General features: G+C 43.6%; 1 protein-coding gene across 2 annotated transcripts in view; it reads left to right on the top strand.

Annotated features, from left to right (window-relative positions):
- AKAP12 (A-kinase anchoring protein 12) overlaps positions 1-7,672 on the top strand; it is a 91,955-nt gene extending 84,283 nt beyond the window's left edge. For both annotated transcript variants that reach the window (XM_087425133.1, XM_087425134.1), the window contains 2 exons: positions 935-5,897; positions 6,630-7,672. In XM_087425133.1, the coding sequence (XP_087281259.1) occupies positions 935-5,889 (4,955 nt within the window). In that variant the 3' untranslated portion in view covers positions 5,890-5,897; positions 6,630-7,672. The remainder of the gene's footprint in view (positions 1-934; positions 5,898-6,629) is intronic.
- Positions 7,673-15,060: the final 7,388 nt, after the last annotated feature.

Here is a 15,060-nt window from a genome sequence, read left to right as displayed (position 1 = left end):
ATGCCTGCCATCTCTGGTTGTTACATTCCTTAAATTCTTGATTTGGCATAGTACCCCTCCTTTTATTAAATCACATTGACTTGCCTTTTTAATTCCCAATGATTTTGAAAATTTCAAACCTACAGAAAAAAATAATAAAGACCGATATACACTTGACCTCATCCACCAGTTGTTGATATGTTACCACATTCTGTCTCTCTCCCCTCCCCCATCCCCCTCGCTTTCTCTCCTTAAACTATTTGAAAGTTACTCACAGACAATCTATTTGTATTTTTGTTTGATTTTTATCCTTTGTGACAGTACATTTCAGGCCAGGCCAGGTGTTTCACAGAATGTTTCAGTGTGGATCTGTCTGGTGGTTTCCTCAGGATGAGATTGGGTGAACATTTTTGTCAGGAATGCTGCATTGGTGATTTAAAGTGCCTCATGTCAGGAAGCATGATGACAGTTTTGTCTCATTATTGGGGACGATCCGTTTGATCCCTTGGTTAAGGGATCCCTTGTCTTATTACTCTAACCCTGTATTTCCTATCGAGTGGAAGTTGTGTCTAAAACGTGATGGATTCTAATCATAGGTGTGATGTGTGATTCCATTTTGCATTGCAACAGAGCATACATCTGGTCGACCCACCCTGAGTGATGATGTGGCTACTTCTATAATTTTTTGATAGTTGAGTTTGTTAACTTTCCCTTTATAGAAAACAGAAAGAGCAAAGTAGTACCTTTGAACTTGAATTTTTCAAGGTCATTTGAAAGAAGTAGATGCTGCCTAATCTATTGAGGTTTACTGATACTGGTAAGACCCTTATCCTATCCTGGAATTGCCTGACATTAAAGAAAGTACTAACTGGTCATGTTTTTAAAATATTTAGTTTTCTCGAATTGTAATCGTTTTCTCCCTTGTCCCCTTCCCCTCTCTGTTTTCTGCTAATAGTTGGACAGAGGGAGTCTGAAGATGTGAGTGAAAGAGACTCAGAAAAAGAGATGGCTGCTAACTCCGCGGTTTTTCAGGACATCACAAAGGCTGGGCAGGAGGAAATGCCTGAAATAATCGAACAGGTTCCTTCTTCAGAAAGCAATCTAGAAGAGCTAACACAACCTGCTGAGTCCCAGACTAATGATGTTGGATTTAAGAAGGTGTTTAAGTTTGTTGGCTTTAAGTTCACTGTGAAGAAGGATAAGGCCGAGAAGTCTGACAGTGTCCAACTACTCACGGTCAAAAAAGATGAAGGCGAAGGAGCAGGAGGGTCAGATGGGGCTGGGGACCACCAGGAGCCCGGCCGGGAGACCGCAGAAGCAACACCCAAAGAAAGTGAACTGAAACACTCTCCAGAGAAACCTGAAGAGAGTCTTAAACACGAGCAGAGCGACACAGAAATTCCTCTTCCAGCTGAGTCGGGTCCAGCAGCAGAGGAAGGCAAAGATGAAGGAGAGGAAAAACAAGAAAAAGAACCCACCAAGCCTCCAGAGTCTCCAACTAGTCCAGTGGCCAGTGAAACAGCATCGCCCTTCAAAAAGTTCTTCACCCAAGGTTGGGCTGGCTGGCGAAAAAAGACGAGTTTCAGGAAGCCTAAGGAGGATGAGCTGGAAGCCTCAGAGAAGAAAAAGGAGCAAGAGCCAGAAAGAATAGACACAGGAGAAAATGAAAAGACAGAAGACACTTCCGAGAAATTGGCTGCTTCTGAACAACCACCCCCCCAGGAGGCCGCACAGGGTGTCAGCGAGGCCAGATTGTTAGCTGAGTATGAAGAAGTGGAGCTGCCCTCTGACGATCAAGTGCAGGAACCTCCTGTAGAGAAATCTGCTCCTTTAGCAACAGAAATATTTGATGAAAAAGTAGAGATTATTGCAGAAGTCCACGTGAGCACCGTAGAGAAGAAAACAGAGGAGCAGATAGCTGAGGCAGAAGAAATAGTAGAGTCTTTGCCGCCTGAAAAGTTGGTTGAAACAAACGTTGAACTTGAGGAAGCTGCACCTGCTGAGGATCTAACGACGGAAGAAGTATGTGCCCCCGGGGGGGACCAGACCAAGCCAAGTGAGCTAAGTCTTGATGAAAAACCGTTGTCTCCACACCCTGAAGGCGTTGTAAGCGAGGTGGAAATGCTATCATCGCAAGAGAGAATAAAGGTGCAAGGAAGTCCTCTAAAGAAACTTTTTACTAGCACTGGCTTAAAGAAGCTTTCTGGAAAGAAACAGAAAGGGAAAAGAGGAGGAGGAGAGGAAGAGTCAGGAGAACATCAGCTTTCAGCAGAGTCTCCAGATAGCGCAGAGGAACAAAAGGGCGAGAGCTCTGCCTCTTCCCCTGAAGAGCCTGAGGAGATCACGTGTCTCGAGAAGGGCGTAGCGGACGTCCACCAGGATGGGGAAGTCGAGGAAGGAGTCACTTCTGATGGAGAGAAAAAGAGAGAAGGCGTGACTCCCTGGGCATCTTTCAAAAAGATGGTGACGCCCAAGAAACGTGTGAGAAGGCTTTCTGAAAGTGACAAAGAAGATGAATTGGATAAGGTGAAGAGTGCCACCTTGTCTTCCACAGAGAGCGCAGCCTCCGAGGTTCAAGAAGAAGTGAAAGTAAATGGAGGAGAGCAGAAGCCAGAAGAACCAAAGCGCAAGGTGGATACCTCAGTATCTTGGGAAGCTTTAATTTGTGTGGGATCATCCAAGAAAAGGGCAAGAAGAGCGTCATCTTCTGATGAGGAAGGGGGACCAAAAACGACAGGAGGAGACAGCCAAAAACCAGAAGAAACAGGACCAGACGCTGTCCCTGCGAGTTCCCAAGAGCACGATCAAGGGCCGGGAAGTTCCTCACCTGAGCAGCCTGGGAGCCCCTCTGAAGGGGAGGGCGTTTCCACCTGGGAGTCATTTAAAAGATTGGTCACTTCAAGGAAAAAACCGAAGGCAAAACTGGAAGAGAAAAGTGAAGACGCTGTAACTGGGTCTGGTGTAGAACATTCCACTGCAGACATTGAACCTGGGAGAGAAGAGTCTTGGGTTTCAATTAAGAAATTTATTCCTGGACGAAGGAAGAAAAGGGCAGATGGGAAACAAGAACAAGCCACTATTGAAGATACAGGGCCGACAGAAGTCACCGAAGATGATTCTGATGTCCCAGCCGTAGTACCTCTGTCTGAGTATGATGCAGTAGAAAGGGAGAAAATCGAAGCTCAGGAAGCCCAGGAAAGTGAGGAGAAGCCTGAGCCGAAGGTAGCTGTTTATGTGTCTGAGGAGCTCAGTAAGAGTCTGGTTCAAGCGGTGACCGTGGCTGTCGTCGACGGGGCAAGGGCCGTCGCCAATATTGAAGAAAGGTCGCCTTCTTGGATATCTGCTTCTGTGACTGAACCTCTCGAACAAGACGAAGATGAAGCCAAACCACAAACTGGGGAGGTATGTGAAAGAGAAGTCATTGCAGAGGAAACTCCCATTGTTCCCAAGACCCTGCCAGAGAGCCAAGATGCCGGTGATGACGCGATTGTTAGTGAGGTGGAAGTAATTTCTGAAGCTGTGACAGCTACGGAGGCATTTTGTGCTGAAGAAACAGCAGAAGCATCTGGTGCCGAAGAGACCACCGACATGGTTTCAGCTGTCTCCCAGTTAACTGACTCTCCAGACACCACAGAGGAAGCAACTCCAGTTCAGGAGGTGGAAGGCGGCATGCCAGACATAGAAGACCAAGAGAGGCGAACTCAAGAGGTCCTACAGGCGGTCGCAGAAAAAGTTAGAGAAGAATCTCAGCTGCCTGACTCCAGAGGGCTAGAAGACACGATTCAGACAACGCAGAAAGAAGAGTCAGAAACACCAGAGAAGGTGGAAGAAGCAGAAGAGAGTTCTCAAACGCTAGATCTGAAGAAAGAGTTGGATGTAGTCTTGAAGGAACACGTACAAGAAACTAAAACTGAGACTTGGACACAAGAGAAGGTGATTGTACAGGCCATCCCAGAAAGCTTTGAAAGAGTTCCTCAAGTCACAGAAAGTGTAGAGTCCAGTGAGCTTACAACCACTTGTCAAGCTGAAACCTCGGTTGAGGTAAAATCAGAGATTATACCAGAACAGCCTGTGGCTCCTGACACAGCCGAAACCCTTACAGACAGTGAGACCAGTGGAAGCACCCTAGTGGCAGATATCGAAGCTCTAAATGTAACACAGCAAGACAAGATCATGGCCATCCATGACGATGATGAGGTGGCATGTGGGACAGAATCACAGGTCACAGAAGGTGAGGCAGTTCCTGCACCAAAAGAGACATCTCCAGTACCTTCTACTTTCCAACCCCAGGAAGAAGATACAGAACATTCAAAAATGGAAGAGGTTCTAGAACACACGGATGAAGAGGTATCAGCAGAAACCGTACCCATTCTTTCAGAGACTGAGGTGATTCAAGAGGCTGGCCAATGTGCTGATGAGGAAGCCAAAGACGTCCCATTTGTCGAAGGACTTGAGGTGTCTGCAGACACAGAAATAACAGCCGGTGAGAAAAAGATAACTGACGTCGCCCTTGACGATGAAGTTCCCAAAGAAGCTGAATTTCAAGAGGATGATGTTGAACCCCAGAGTCATCCTCAGTCTCTTCCAACCCCAGTGGAGAGTGAGATGGTAGTTCAAGTAGAAAGGGAGAAAATGCAAGCAGAGCCAACCCAAACGAGTGAAGAGGAACTTGAGCAGAAACCAGCTGTTCCCGTATCTGAGGAGCTCAGTAAACAACTGGTTCAGACAGTCAGTGTGAGCGTCATAGACGGGGAAAAGGAAGTTATCACTTGTGAAGAAGGTTCATCTCTGCTGGTTCAAGAGGAAGCAGCATGCACAGAAATTCAAGTTGAAAGCTCTGGGGCACCATTAACAGCAGCAACAGTGGAGGAGAAGGTCCTAGGAGAAACTGTCAAGATTTCAGAAACGGCTGAAACTTTGGAATCTGCAGCTGCACGTTTAGTACCAGAAGAGAAATGCTCTGAAAAAGATGAAGAATTGACTGATAAGCTGCAGGAGGATGCAGTGCCCACGGGGACTGAGTCTCAGGCAGAATCCATACCAGTAGTAGTATCTACTACCCCTGAAAAAGGCATCCATGCTGACCTGGAAGGAGATAAAGCCACGTCGCAGAAATGGAAGTCAAATGGAGACGACGAGTGGGTTGGCTGTGAGGAAGTCACAGAGATGGAAACAAGAGAGGAAGATCTAAGGGCTGCAAAGGAGATTTTGCAACTTGAGACTGAGAGCGGGAAGCTTGTACAAAACGTCATTCAGACCGTTGTTGACCAGTTAGCCAGTGCCGAAGAAACAGCCCCTGACATCCAGACACAGGCTCAGCTGATAAAAGCCGACAACCAAGAAGCTGGGCAGGAAATTGAGGAAGAAGAAAGGGAACTTCAGGCCTCTGTGCAGGAGGAAACACCAACTATGGCGGCCAAAGAGGAGTCCGCACTAACCACTGTGGAACACACGCATGCAGATATTTCCAAAGTTGGGGATGAAGCTTCAGAAGAGACCACGCCCGTTGAGGTAGAAAGCTACATGGTAAACGACCAGCAGCTTGAAGAGGTAATTCTCCCACCCAAGGAAAAGAGAGAAGCAACTGGAACAAAGTCTGTGCCGGAAGAGGATGATCATGCCGAGTTAGGAGACAGAATAGAGAAGTCACCACTTGAATCCCAGGAAGATGGAAAGGGTGATGCTGTTGATTACCCTGAGAGCCAGAACTTAGCCCTGGAAGATACTGAGGCCTCGGGAGGCTTAACCAGAGAGTCCCCGGATGCAAATGGACCAAAACTAAAAGAGAAGGAAGATGGCCAGGAAGGGAAAACGCATAGTGAGTCAGAGAAAGAGATCGAAACACGCACACAGGAGGAGACACAGAAACAAGAGAGGGAAACAGCAGAATCGGAACTTACAGAATCCTAAAATATTGTGTAAGTAAGCTTCCTTTTCTTCTAAAAGCTTTTTCCCTCTTTTATGCTGATTGATGGCAAATTTGCTATAAGGGAAGCAGGCGTTCAAATAATCATGATCTTATTCAAAACCTCGGTGGGGTTTTGATCTTATTCAAAACCTCTAAGGTGAACCACCTAGACTACGAGATCTAGGTTAGTCCCCCCCTTTTTTCCTCATTGAAATGACATTTCAGTCTTATTGGTATCATGAAATAATGACTTCATTTTACCACCAATGTGACTGCTTTCAAATAAAATAAATGGTTGTGTATGTGTGCACAAGTGTGTTTGTGTGTGTGTTTGGCTCAAAGACATAAGCAACGTCTTGCTCACTCCGCACCATACCAAGTTTATTGAAATTCTTTAATAACCAGAAGTCCAAAGGAGGTTTATATCATACTGCTTGAAATTTTAGTTTATAGCTCTCTAGAAAAAAATGGATTTTTTCCAGCAGTAGTAACAAGCATTTAAAAAATTTTCCGGGGCGTGTGACAAGCCTGACTGTTGTGAAGGAAGCACGGCCCCAGTTTTGTGGTTAGACGTGTGACAGCATGGTGTATTCTGGACGCTCACCAGCTTGCTTGCTTATGGAATTAAACTATGCTGTTCAGAGTTTGCAGTTGCTGCAGCTCATTGTCCCAGCTATTCTGTTAAATAAATCAGGGAGGAAAAGGAGATTTTATTTCCTTTGATTCTTACTTCCTTCCACAGTTAAACTGGCGTATTTGCAAGACCAGAATGTGAAGACAAGTAGTAGAAGAAAAGGGATGCTGCTGAGAAGACTCAAGACCGAGATTCCGGAACTTAGAGACCCGAAAAGCAGGCACATCAGCTGATCTCATGTCTCGAGGACCCCCGACAATCCTGAGGCTTCATCAGGAGCGAGAGCCATTTAGCATTTCCTCTTTTCAAGACGACCCTGTTACTGTCCCTCAATACCATGTAATGTCTCTGATTTAAGGTCCTAAGTTCTTAACCTGGAACTGGAGTTGACAACACCTAGTTCTGCTTCTCAAACTGGAGCATCATTCTTTATGTATTTATATGTATGTTTTAAGTAATCCTCCTTCTGTATCTATTGTATATTTTTTTCATAATGTTTCAGGAAGTGTGCAGTATAGTACATTCCTTTTGTATCACACACTATATGACGGGGCATGCAGCCCTGGGGAAGCCTGGGGAAGCTTTAAGCCTCACTTATAACCTGTGAAAACAGAGCTTCAGCATTCCTGACCAGAAGCTACAATTCCTACTTTAAAATTCACTAAGGATTAGATCCGTGTTTAGTATTACTCTGAAATTGGTCACTTTCCTATTATGCACAAGTGTGCTGAAAATAAAGAGCATTCTTTTTTTTTTTTTTTGAAACATACAGAATGTTCCATTGTTACTGTGAAATTTTTCTTTCTAGCCCAGTGGAGGTTGGAAGGAGGGTTTTTTCCAGTAATGCATTAAGTCTTTCCCCCTAATTGTTAGGATTTTGGGGACAGGTGATCCTGAGGCAAAGCAGTGAAATGTTTTTCGTTATCAGGAAAAGAACTGACTGTTGAAGTTTTTGATTCTGCTGTCACGTGCTGGGCCCCATTCACACCCAGCACGAAGGAGGTCAGACTCTTCACAAATGGATTTTGAAAGATGCTGGATTGTGTCTGTGCCGTATTTGTGTCCACTCTTCTAAGAGCAATGTTGCATTATGTTCATTTGGATAAATTGTGATTTGACAATTGATTTAAATAAAATATTTGCTTCATTTAGATTTGCTGGTTTTATTAGATACAAGGAAGCCTGGGATGTATGTTTACTGCATTCTAAAAGCAGATAAGCTAGAACTTTCTAATGTAGTCACCACATGATGTCACCACTTCATGCTGGTTTGATTTGATGTTCAGAGGAAGTCGTAGCAGAGAGGCATCTGCTGAAATGAACCAGGAGCTTCTCAGATTGACAGTACTGATGCAGCGCTACCATCTGGTGGCATCTTTCTGGAAAGGTCATTTTTCTGTGTTAATATTTGTTAATGACAGATGTCTCTGAAAAGAAATTTTAAGAAGGCTTAATAGTAAAAATGCCTTGCCTAACATACGATCTTGGAAAATTTTTTAGAATGTCCAAATGATTTATGATTCATGCTAAGATATAAAGGATTCTGTCATACAATGGCCACACCATGAACAGTCGCCTGTCTACCTAAAGTTCCACTTTGTCACACGGAGAACTGGACTGGCATATATGCTGCTTAAATTTTACTCAAATTTCGACGGCCAATAAATGATTTTAAAGTATAACATTCTAGAAAGACTAGAATAGTCTTAGAATGAAAATTTGCTGTTAAAACTGGAAAACAGTTTCTCTTACACCAACAAACCTGACTACAGCAAAAAAATTGGCCATATTAGAGAGATGTCTCATGACAGCAGTGTATGGCCTTGTGGTTGGAAAACATCTGATATCCTTTTAGGAGTTATTCATATATATAAAATAGCCACCTGTGCTTAATTATCAAAACTTTAAAATCCCCAAATTAAAAAAAACCCCTCTGATCTAAATATCTGTCTCTTGCCAACTTCAGACAAAAAAAATTAAGTGCTGGTGTCAGTTTTTGACGATTAAAAAGCGTTGGAGATGACAGCAATTTGTGAGGAGTTCGTGATAGTTCCAAATATTGACTGACTGCTTCTCTATGGCAGGAAGAAACTTTGTGCTATTTTGAACAGATTGAAGATTTGTGTAGTTTTTTTTTTCTTTTTCTTTTTTGGTTTAAATTCCATCCTGCCACCTCACCCCATTGGTATCTGGTCTTCTCATATCACACGTGGCGGGGTCGTTCCAGCCATCACAGGTTTTCTGCTGGTAGTTGCCTCAGGACTGCTGTTTGTCCTGCTATCTGGATCTGCCCTGGATTACTTCTGTGCAAGCTCTATGCCTGTGTTCGTTAAGCGACACGGTTTTATTAACAAGAGCAATGCTATTTTAACAGTAGCACAATTCAACTGTGTATTATAATTCGAAAGCTGCTGTGAGTTGATGAAGTACATAATAATCCACTGTAAACTGCGGAAGTTGGAGCAAGTGCCTCAATTTGCTATTTTCGGCATTTCTATGGAGCCATGTACAATAGAGAGCAATGCCAGGCTTGTAAACTTTCGCCACTTCTTATAATCGAAGAACATAAAACGTACCCCCTCAGGTTATTTTGCTGACGGTACACCTGAGTTGCCTCTATGTACACAGATGCTTCGTTCCAGTGTTGTCCTTCGATGTTTGGAGCTGTGGATAGTCAAGGGCTGGAAATTTTGGCTTTTAGTGTAAGCTTCAAGTTGAGCAGTTTTTTAAATCTGAGATAATGTTTGATTCCTAGTTCTGTTTGGGGGCAAATTTTCATTTACCTAAATAAAATGCAACCTAATTAAATGCCATGGATTTCCTTCTGTAATTTCACCTTAATTCAGTTTTGACTCCTTTTCTCTTGACTCTTGTGATACTCATCACCCATTTAACTTCTGCTTGGAACTACTTAGCCAGCCTTTGTGACACTGTCCACAGAACATCATGGGAGTTTGGAATTTATCTGGGACATGTGTGAAAGCACAAAAATCTCTATCAGTGATTCTTAACCTTTTGGGGTCAGGGGCCCCTTTAATTAGAATCTCATTAAACCTCTGACTGACTTCGAACTCCCAAAAATGAACACAGTTTTATGTACAGTTTTTGGATAGCTACACAGACCTGCTCTGAAATCCCAGCCAATAACCAGAACCAGTTAGAAACCACTTATCTAACTACAAGAAAGGACACGGTCCAAGGATTCCCAGGTGGTAAGAGGTTGGAACCTGAACACATTCAGTGTCACAGAACCTCACGTCTACATGATTATTCATTTGGAATGTGATTCTAGAAATGGACCTTCTGGACAGCATGGCACAATTCTTGTGCAAATGCAAGCTTCAACTCCACCAAATTCCTTACTATCTCAAGCCTGTATCACTGGAGTTAGGAAAATGGCCTGGGGTGTTAACTTTTTTAGATGAGAAAGTTGAGCTATAGATGACCAGCTTTTAAGTGATAACACAGGTTTTGGCTAAGGCGACCAGGACTTGGTGGTGAAGATAATTATGACTTTTTTAGAGTGTTGTACAGTTCTGAGTGAGGTAATCTTATAACTTTGCATGGTCTTCCATTGCTTGTTGACATTAAATTTTTTTTTTTTTTTTGGTGAGGAAGATCAGCCCTGAGCTAACATCCATGCCAATCCTCCTCTTTTTGCTGAGGAAGATTGGCCCTGAGCTAACATCTGTGCTGATCTTCCTCTACTTTAGGGATGCTGCCACACCACAGCCTGACAAGCGGTGCCTCGGTGCACGTCTGGGATCCGAACCCCGGGCTGCCAGCAGAGGAGCGCACGTACTTAACCACTAAGCCACGGAGCCGGCCCGACATTACAAATTTTAACATGAGAGGAGAGGTATTCATCTAACCTCTTAAGAGAAGCATCTCGATAACACTCATTCGGAGACCAGAGGTAGGGTGACATTTGCAAAATGATGAAGTTAGGATCCAATGTGTTATTTTCCCACAACAGGATATTGAGACTAAAGCCCAGCTCTAACTCAACCCGTGCTTGTCCTTCGATTTGTTCTAATTATCCCAAACAATTTGGTACAATTAACGAGCACAGAGGCAATACTATAAATTAGGCTAATATAAAAACCACGTTGTGCATGATCCTACTGATCCCTGTTAGCCTCAGGAGCTCACCTAATTCCTGGCAGAGCAGGTGGGGTGGGCTCTCCAACTTGACACCAGAACACAATTAGGTTTCTTTCTAAAGAGTTTACAGAAACAATACTGCAGAGTTGGCCGGTGGGCCATTTGAAGGGGTAGGATTTATCTTACAAAGTCATTAAAATAGTTGAGCAGGCAAGTGATGCTTTCCTTCTACGTTAGTGATTCCCAAGGCAGCGTTGGGGGTTGTGACTTGGCCCCACCCTTCTCCCCTGTAGTTTTCGGTGATCACTATAGCCAGGGTGTTACTGGAATTTAATGAGTTGGGGCCACAGATGCTTGAGATCCCACAAAGCCCAGGCCAGGCCTTCTTTTTTATTGGCCCTAAACTAACATCCATTGCCAGTTTTCCTCTTTTTGCTGAGGAAGATTAGCCCTGAGCTAACATCTGTGCCCATCTTCCTCTATTTTGTTATATGGGATGCTGCCACAGCATGGCATGATGAGCGGTGCATAGGTCTGTGCCTGGGATCCGAACCTGTGAACCCCAAGCTGCCGAAGCAGAGCTCACGGACTTAACCACTATGCCACCGGGTTGCAGGCCAGCCCTTCTTAAGAAAACAGTTTCTACCTAAAATGCCAATGCATCTAGAGAGGTGCTTCTAGAGAATTAAAGACTGGAGGCTGGGAGGAGACTAGCTAACATGTTATAATAATCCAGGCAAGAGCCGATAATGGCCTTGAAGTAGTGGCAGTTTGGCTGGAGAAATGGGGGTGAGATCAAGAGATACTAGGAGGTAGAATCAACAAGGTTCGATACCTGATTACCTGTCATGGGAACGGTGGGGTAAAGAATAAAGTTTCTGGATTGCCAACCTGGGTTTGGAGCCACATCCTGACATGGGTGGGGGCGGGGAGGTAATATTCGTTTTGGGAATGTTCAGTTTGGGAGACCTGTGAGATCTCCAGGGGTAAATGCAGAATCGGCAGCTGGATATATGGGTCTTCTAGACAGGACAGAGAGACAGCAATGGCTCTTCTGTCCTCTCTCTGTCCTTGAAGGCACAGAGGGAGAAATAAACTACATAAGTCCTTGCAACACTTCCTAAAATCTCATGCACAAACTTTGGTGACTAAGAAAGCTGAGGTTTTAGAGGTCATTCACCCTGTCACAGCAGTTTCCTCCTTTCCGAATGCATAACTAAGTACTTCCCAAGATTTTCCTCTTGTGAAAGTGCTTTATAAACTAGAAAGCAAAATGCACCATAATGTATGAATATTAGTAATTAGAAGAGAGAGATTAGAAGTAATTAGGAGAGATTTTAATAAAACTGTCCATCAGGAGCAACGTTGTGACCACTGATGACTGCTGTGTCCTTGGATATTTTGATAGATTCAGAATAATGATATTGATCTTCCTAAAACATCGTAAATAAATATACATCTTATTCAGATATGCTCTTCTTAAGAGACGAAACATCCACTTTGTATGTCATCGGCATTTATTTTCTTTCCTCCTCTCCCTGTGGCCTTTCCAGCATTTGTGGCCTGCGGGCACATCTCCCCAGGGAGTCTGGAAGGGGGTGGGGATGCAGCGTGAGTTGGGGACTCTGCTTGGGAGGAAGCCAAACCTGCAGTCTCTTCAAGGTCACTCCCAGACCTCCCCTGACTGTTTATCATTCAGGATCCTGGTTCTCTCTGGCTGGCTGCCTTCTGACCTTTGTCTGCTTGATGGGCATCTCTACCTCACTGGAAAGATAAAAGAATTCTTTAGTCCATTTTCTTTTGCTAATGAAAAAATTATAGAAAGAAATTTAAACCACTAATGGTTAGGAAGGGTTCCCTGGGCGATGTGATGGCGGCAGAAAGGGCCCTGGATCGGGAGACCTGGGCTCTGTAATTAACGGGGTGTAGTTGTACCATCTTGGCCAATTACCTAATGCCATTTTGTTTCCTCATCCGGATCCTTGCCTCTCTTACAGTAGGGAGGATCGTCTAGGTGGTCTCCTCAAAAACTACTTAGGGCATTTGGTTACTTTGGTTACATTCTTTTCTATGCTCACAGATTAGCTGGAAATGGCACAGATACCTTTCTGGCCCTTTATTAGCTCCCCTGGCCATTATAATTCTGAGAAGAAAGCAGAAGCAAGAAAGGACTATAGCAGAAATTATATGGTAATGCTGTGGTTCAGAAAATGTGGCCACTGGCACCATCATCATCATCATCATCATCATCATCATCATCATCATTTGGGAACCTGTTTGAAATGCCAATTATTGGGCCCCACCCTGGACCGACTGAATCAGACACTCAGGGGGCCAGCCTGCAATCTGTTTGATCAAGCCCTCCAGGAGATTCTGCTGTGCTGAAGCTCTAAGACCACAGTAATAACATAAGGCTATAAAACGGATTTAAGTGAAATGCCTCAATAGCAGAACACAAAGGTTAACAGGTGAAAAAGCTTTCCCCTTCCAGTTGTTTCTAGCCCACAGAAATGTTTGCATATTTGGGAAAACATCATTTGAGCCACATAGGGGTTTGAATCCTGGCTCTCTCTATTTGGCTGGATAACCTCAGAAAAGTTACTTCTCTGGGCCTCAGTTTCCTCGTCTGTAAAACCTGGACACGTCTGACAGGAGTGTTGGGAGGAGTAAACGTAAGCACGTAGCACAGACACCTAATACAGGGTCTCACTTTCCCCCCATTCAGCCCTTCAGTTGACAATGCATTCTTCACCAGGAGCAATCTTCACAGCAACCAGGGAATTTAGGCAGGGCAGGTTTTGTTCATTTTCCAGAAAACAGCACAAATGAGTCAAGAATTTAATAACCAGTCTTTATGTTCAGAAATATTTTGATTTGCCTGAGAATGAAACACCAGAATATCATTTCATCCTGGTCCATTCTTTTTACACTAAAGATTCTAGGTCTAATTTTTATGTTATTGAGAGAGTGGTTAAGAGTTTAGTTGCTATTTTTCCAGTTGTTTAAGAAGCCAGTACTAGAAAAGGCAGATTAATTGATTGTTATCTTAAGATGATTAATTTATTTGCTTAAAGATTTCTAAGCCTAAATCTTGTTTACCTGCAAATGATGTATAGCAATAATTTGTTCTAGACTAAAATGGAAGACTAAAACAAAGCAAAATGCAATTTAGGTACTTTGAGGATTCTGATATTGTCATAAAAATGCAAAGTCAACCTGAAGAATAAGTCACATTCCATTATAATTAACTAGAAGCTTCATACAAATAATTTTGTCTTAGAATTCATTCCTAGTGAATTAGTGAAGAGGGCTCCCCCTCCCCCACCGTAATTCCTAGCCACATTGAGGGAGGAACTGTACCCACATACCATCCTCCCCAAGCGTTCTTCTAAGTGCCTACATCTTTTTAAACACAGCAATTTGGTGTTTTACCTAAATGTGTGACTGAAGCCTGACATTTTGAACTGAAGGGTTTATTTTGAATGCCTCAGCTCTCCCTTTCTTGTAGGGTGGAATTACAAAAAACAATAGTGGGTAGTTCCTACAGGTTTAACAAGGAGAAGGTTTGGGGGCCACTCCACTCTCTAATCTTATATCACTGTCCAAAGCTACCTTGTTTGTTTATTCATTTCTCAGCTTTATTGAAGAATAATTGACAAATACATTTTAATGGAATGCTTTCTTCCCATTAAAGCCATATTTCCTATGGCAAAATAAAACCCTACAGTACTTTACTGTAAAAATCTATTTTTTAGCCACCTCTGTTGAATGAGTGACTCATTTTTTATTGTTTTCCCTATGAAAGGAAAGATAGTAGAACCAGTGGTGTTAATATGGGCTAGAACATGAATGACAGCTCAAATTAATTCTGAAGCTTAGGTGCTCAGATGGCTCATACCATCAACTGAAATTTCCAAAGCTTATTTAAATTGGTACCATCAAAAACTCAGAATAAATCATTAAACTTATAACCTCTTGGGATTAAATAGGCATGGAGCATTCCAGGGTAGGGTGAGGGGGCTTCCTTATCTGTACCCAGCTCTTCCTTTTGGGAGGGAACTGGCATTGTTGGGGTCTGCCACAGTGGAGGAGGTGGCCACAGCTGGTGCTGAGTCCCTGCACCCCATACATGATGAGTAGGTGAACACAATGTCTGCCCATCCCCCTCCACCAAGGTGTGGGAGCTGGGAGCTCAACCCTCTCTCCTCACCCACCAGGGCCCTTGTGATTCCCATGACTTTCTGGTCTTCAGCGCCCTATGGTTGCATCTCATGTCCCTTCAAGGCTGCCTGGGGGTGGCGTGGAGGGCTGTGGAGGCTCACCCTGATTTCCCCTTTCACAGATACTCAGAGAAGTTAACTTGGCACAAGACTCATTTAAGTTGGGAGATGTGAAGATAGTTTAAAAAAAAAAAGATGAAATTGGAAACCTCTCA

This window comes from Ceratotherium simum, chromosome 38 (assembly GCF_057802395.1).
Source record: "Ceratotherium simum simum isolate JZ-2026a chromosome 38, ASM5780239v1, whole genome shotgun sequence".
Lineage (NCBI taxonomy): Eukaryota > Metazoa > Chordata > Mammalia > Perissodactyla > Rhinocerotidae > Ceratotherium > Ceratotherium simum.
This window is presented reverse-complemented; position numbering and strand designations above follow the sequence as displayed.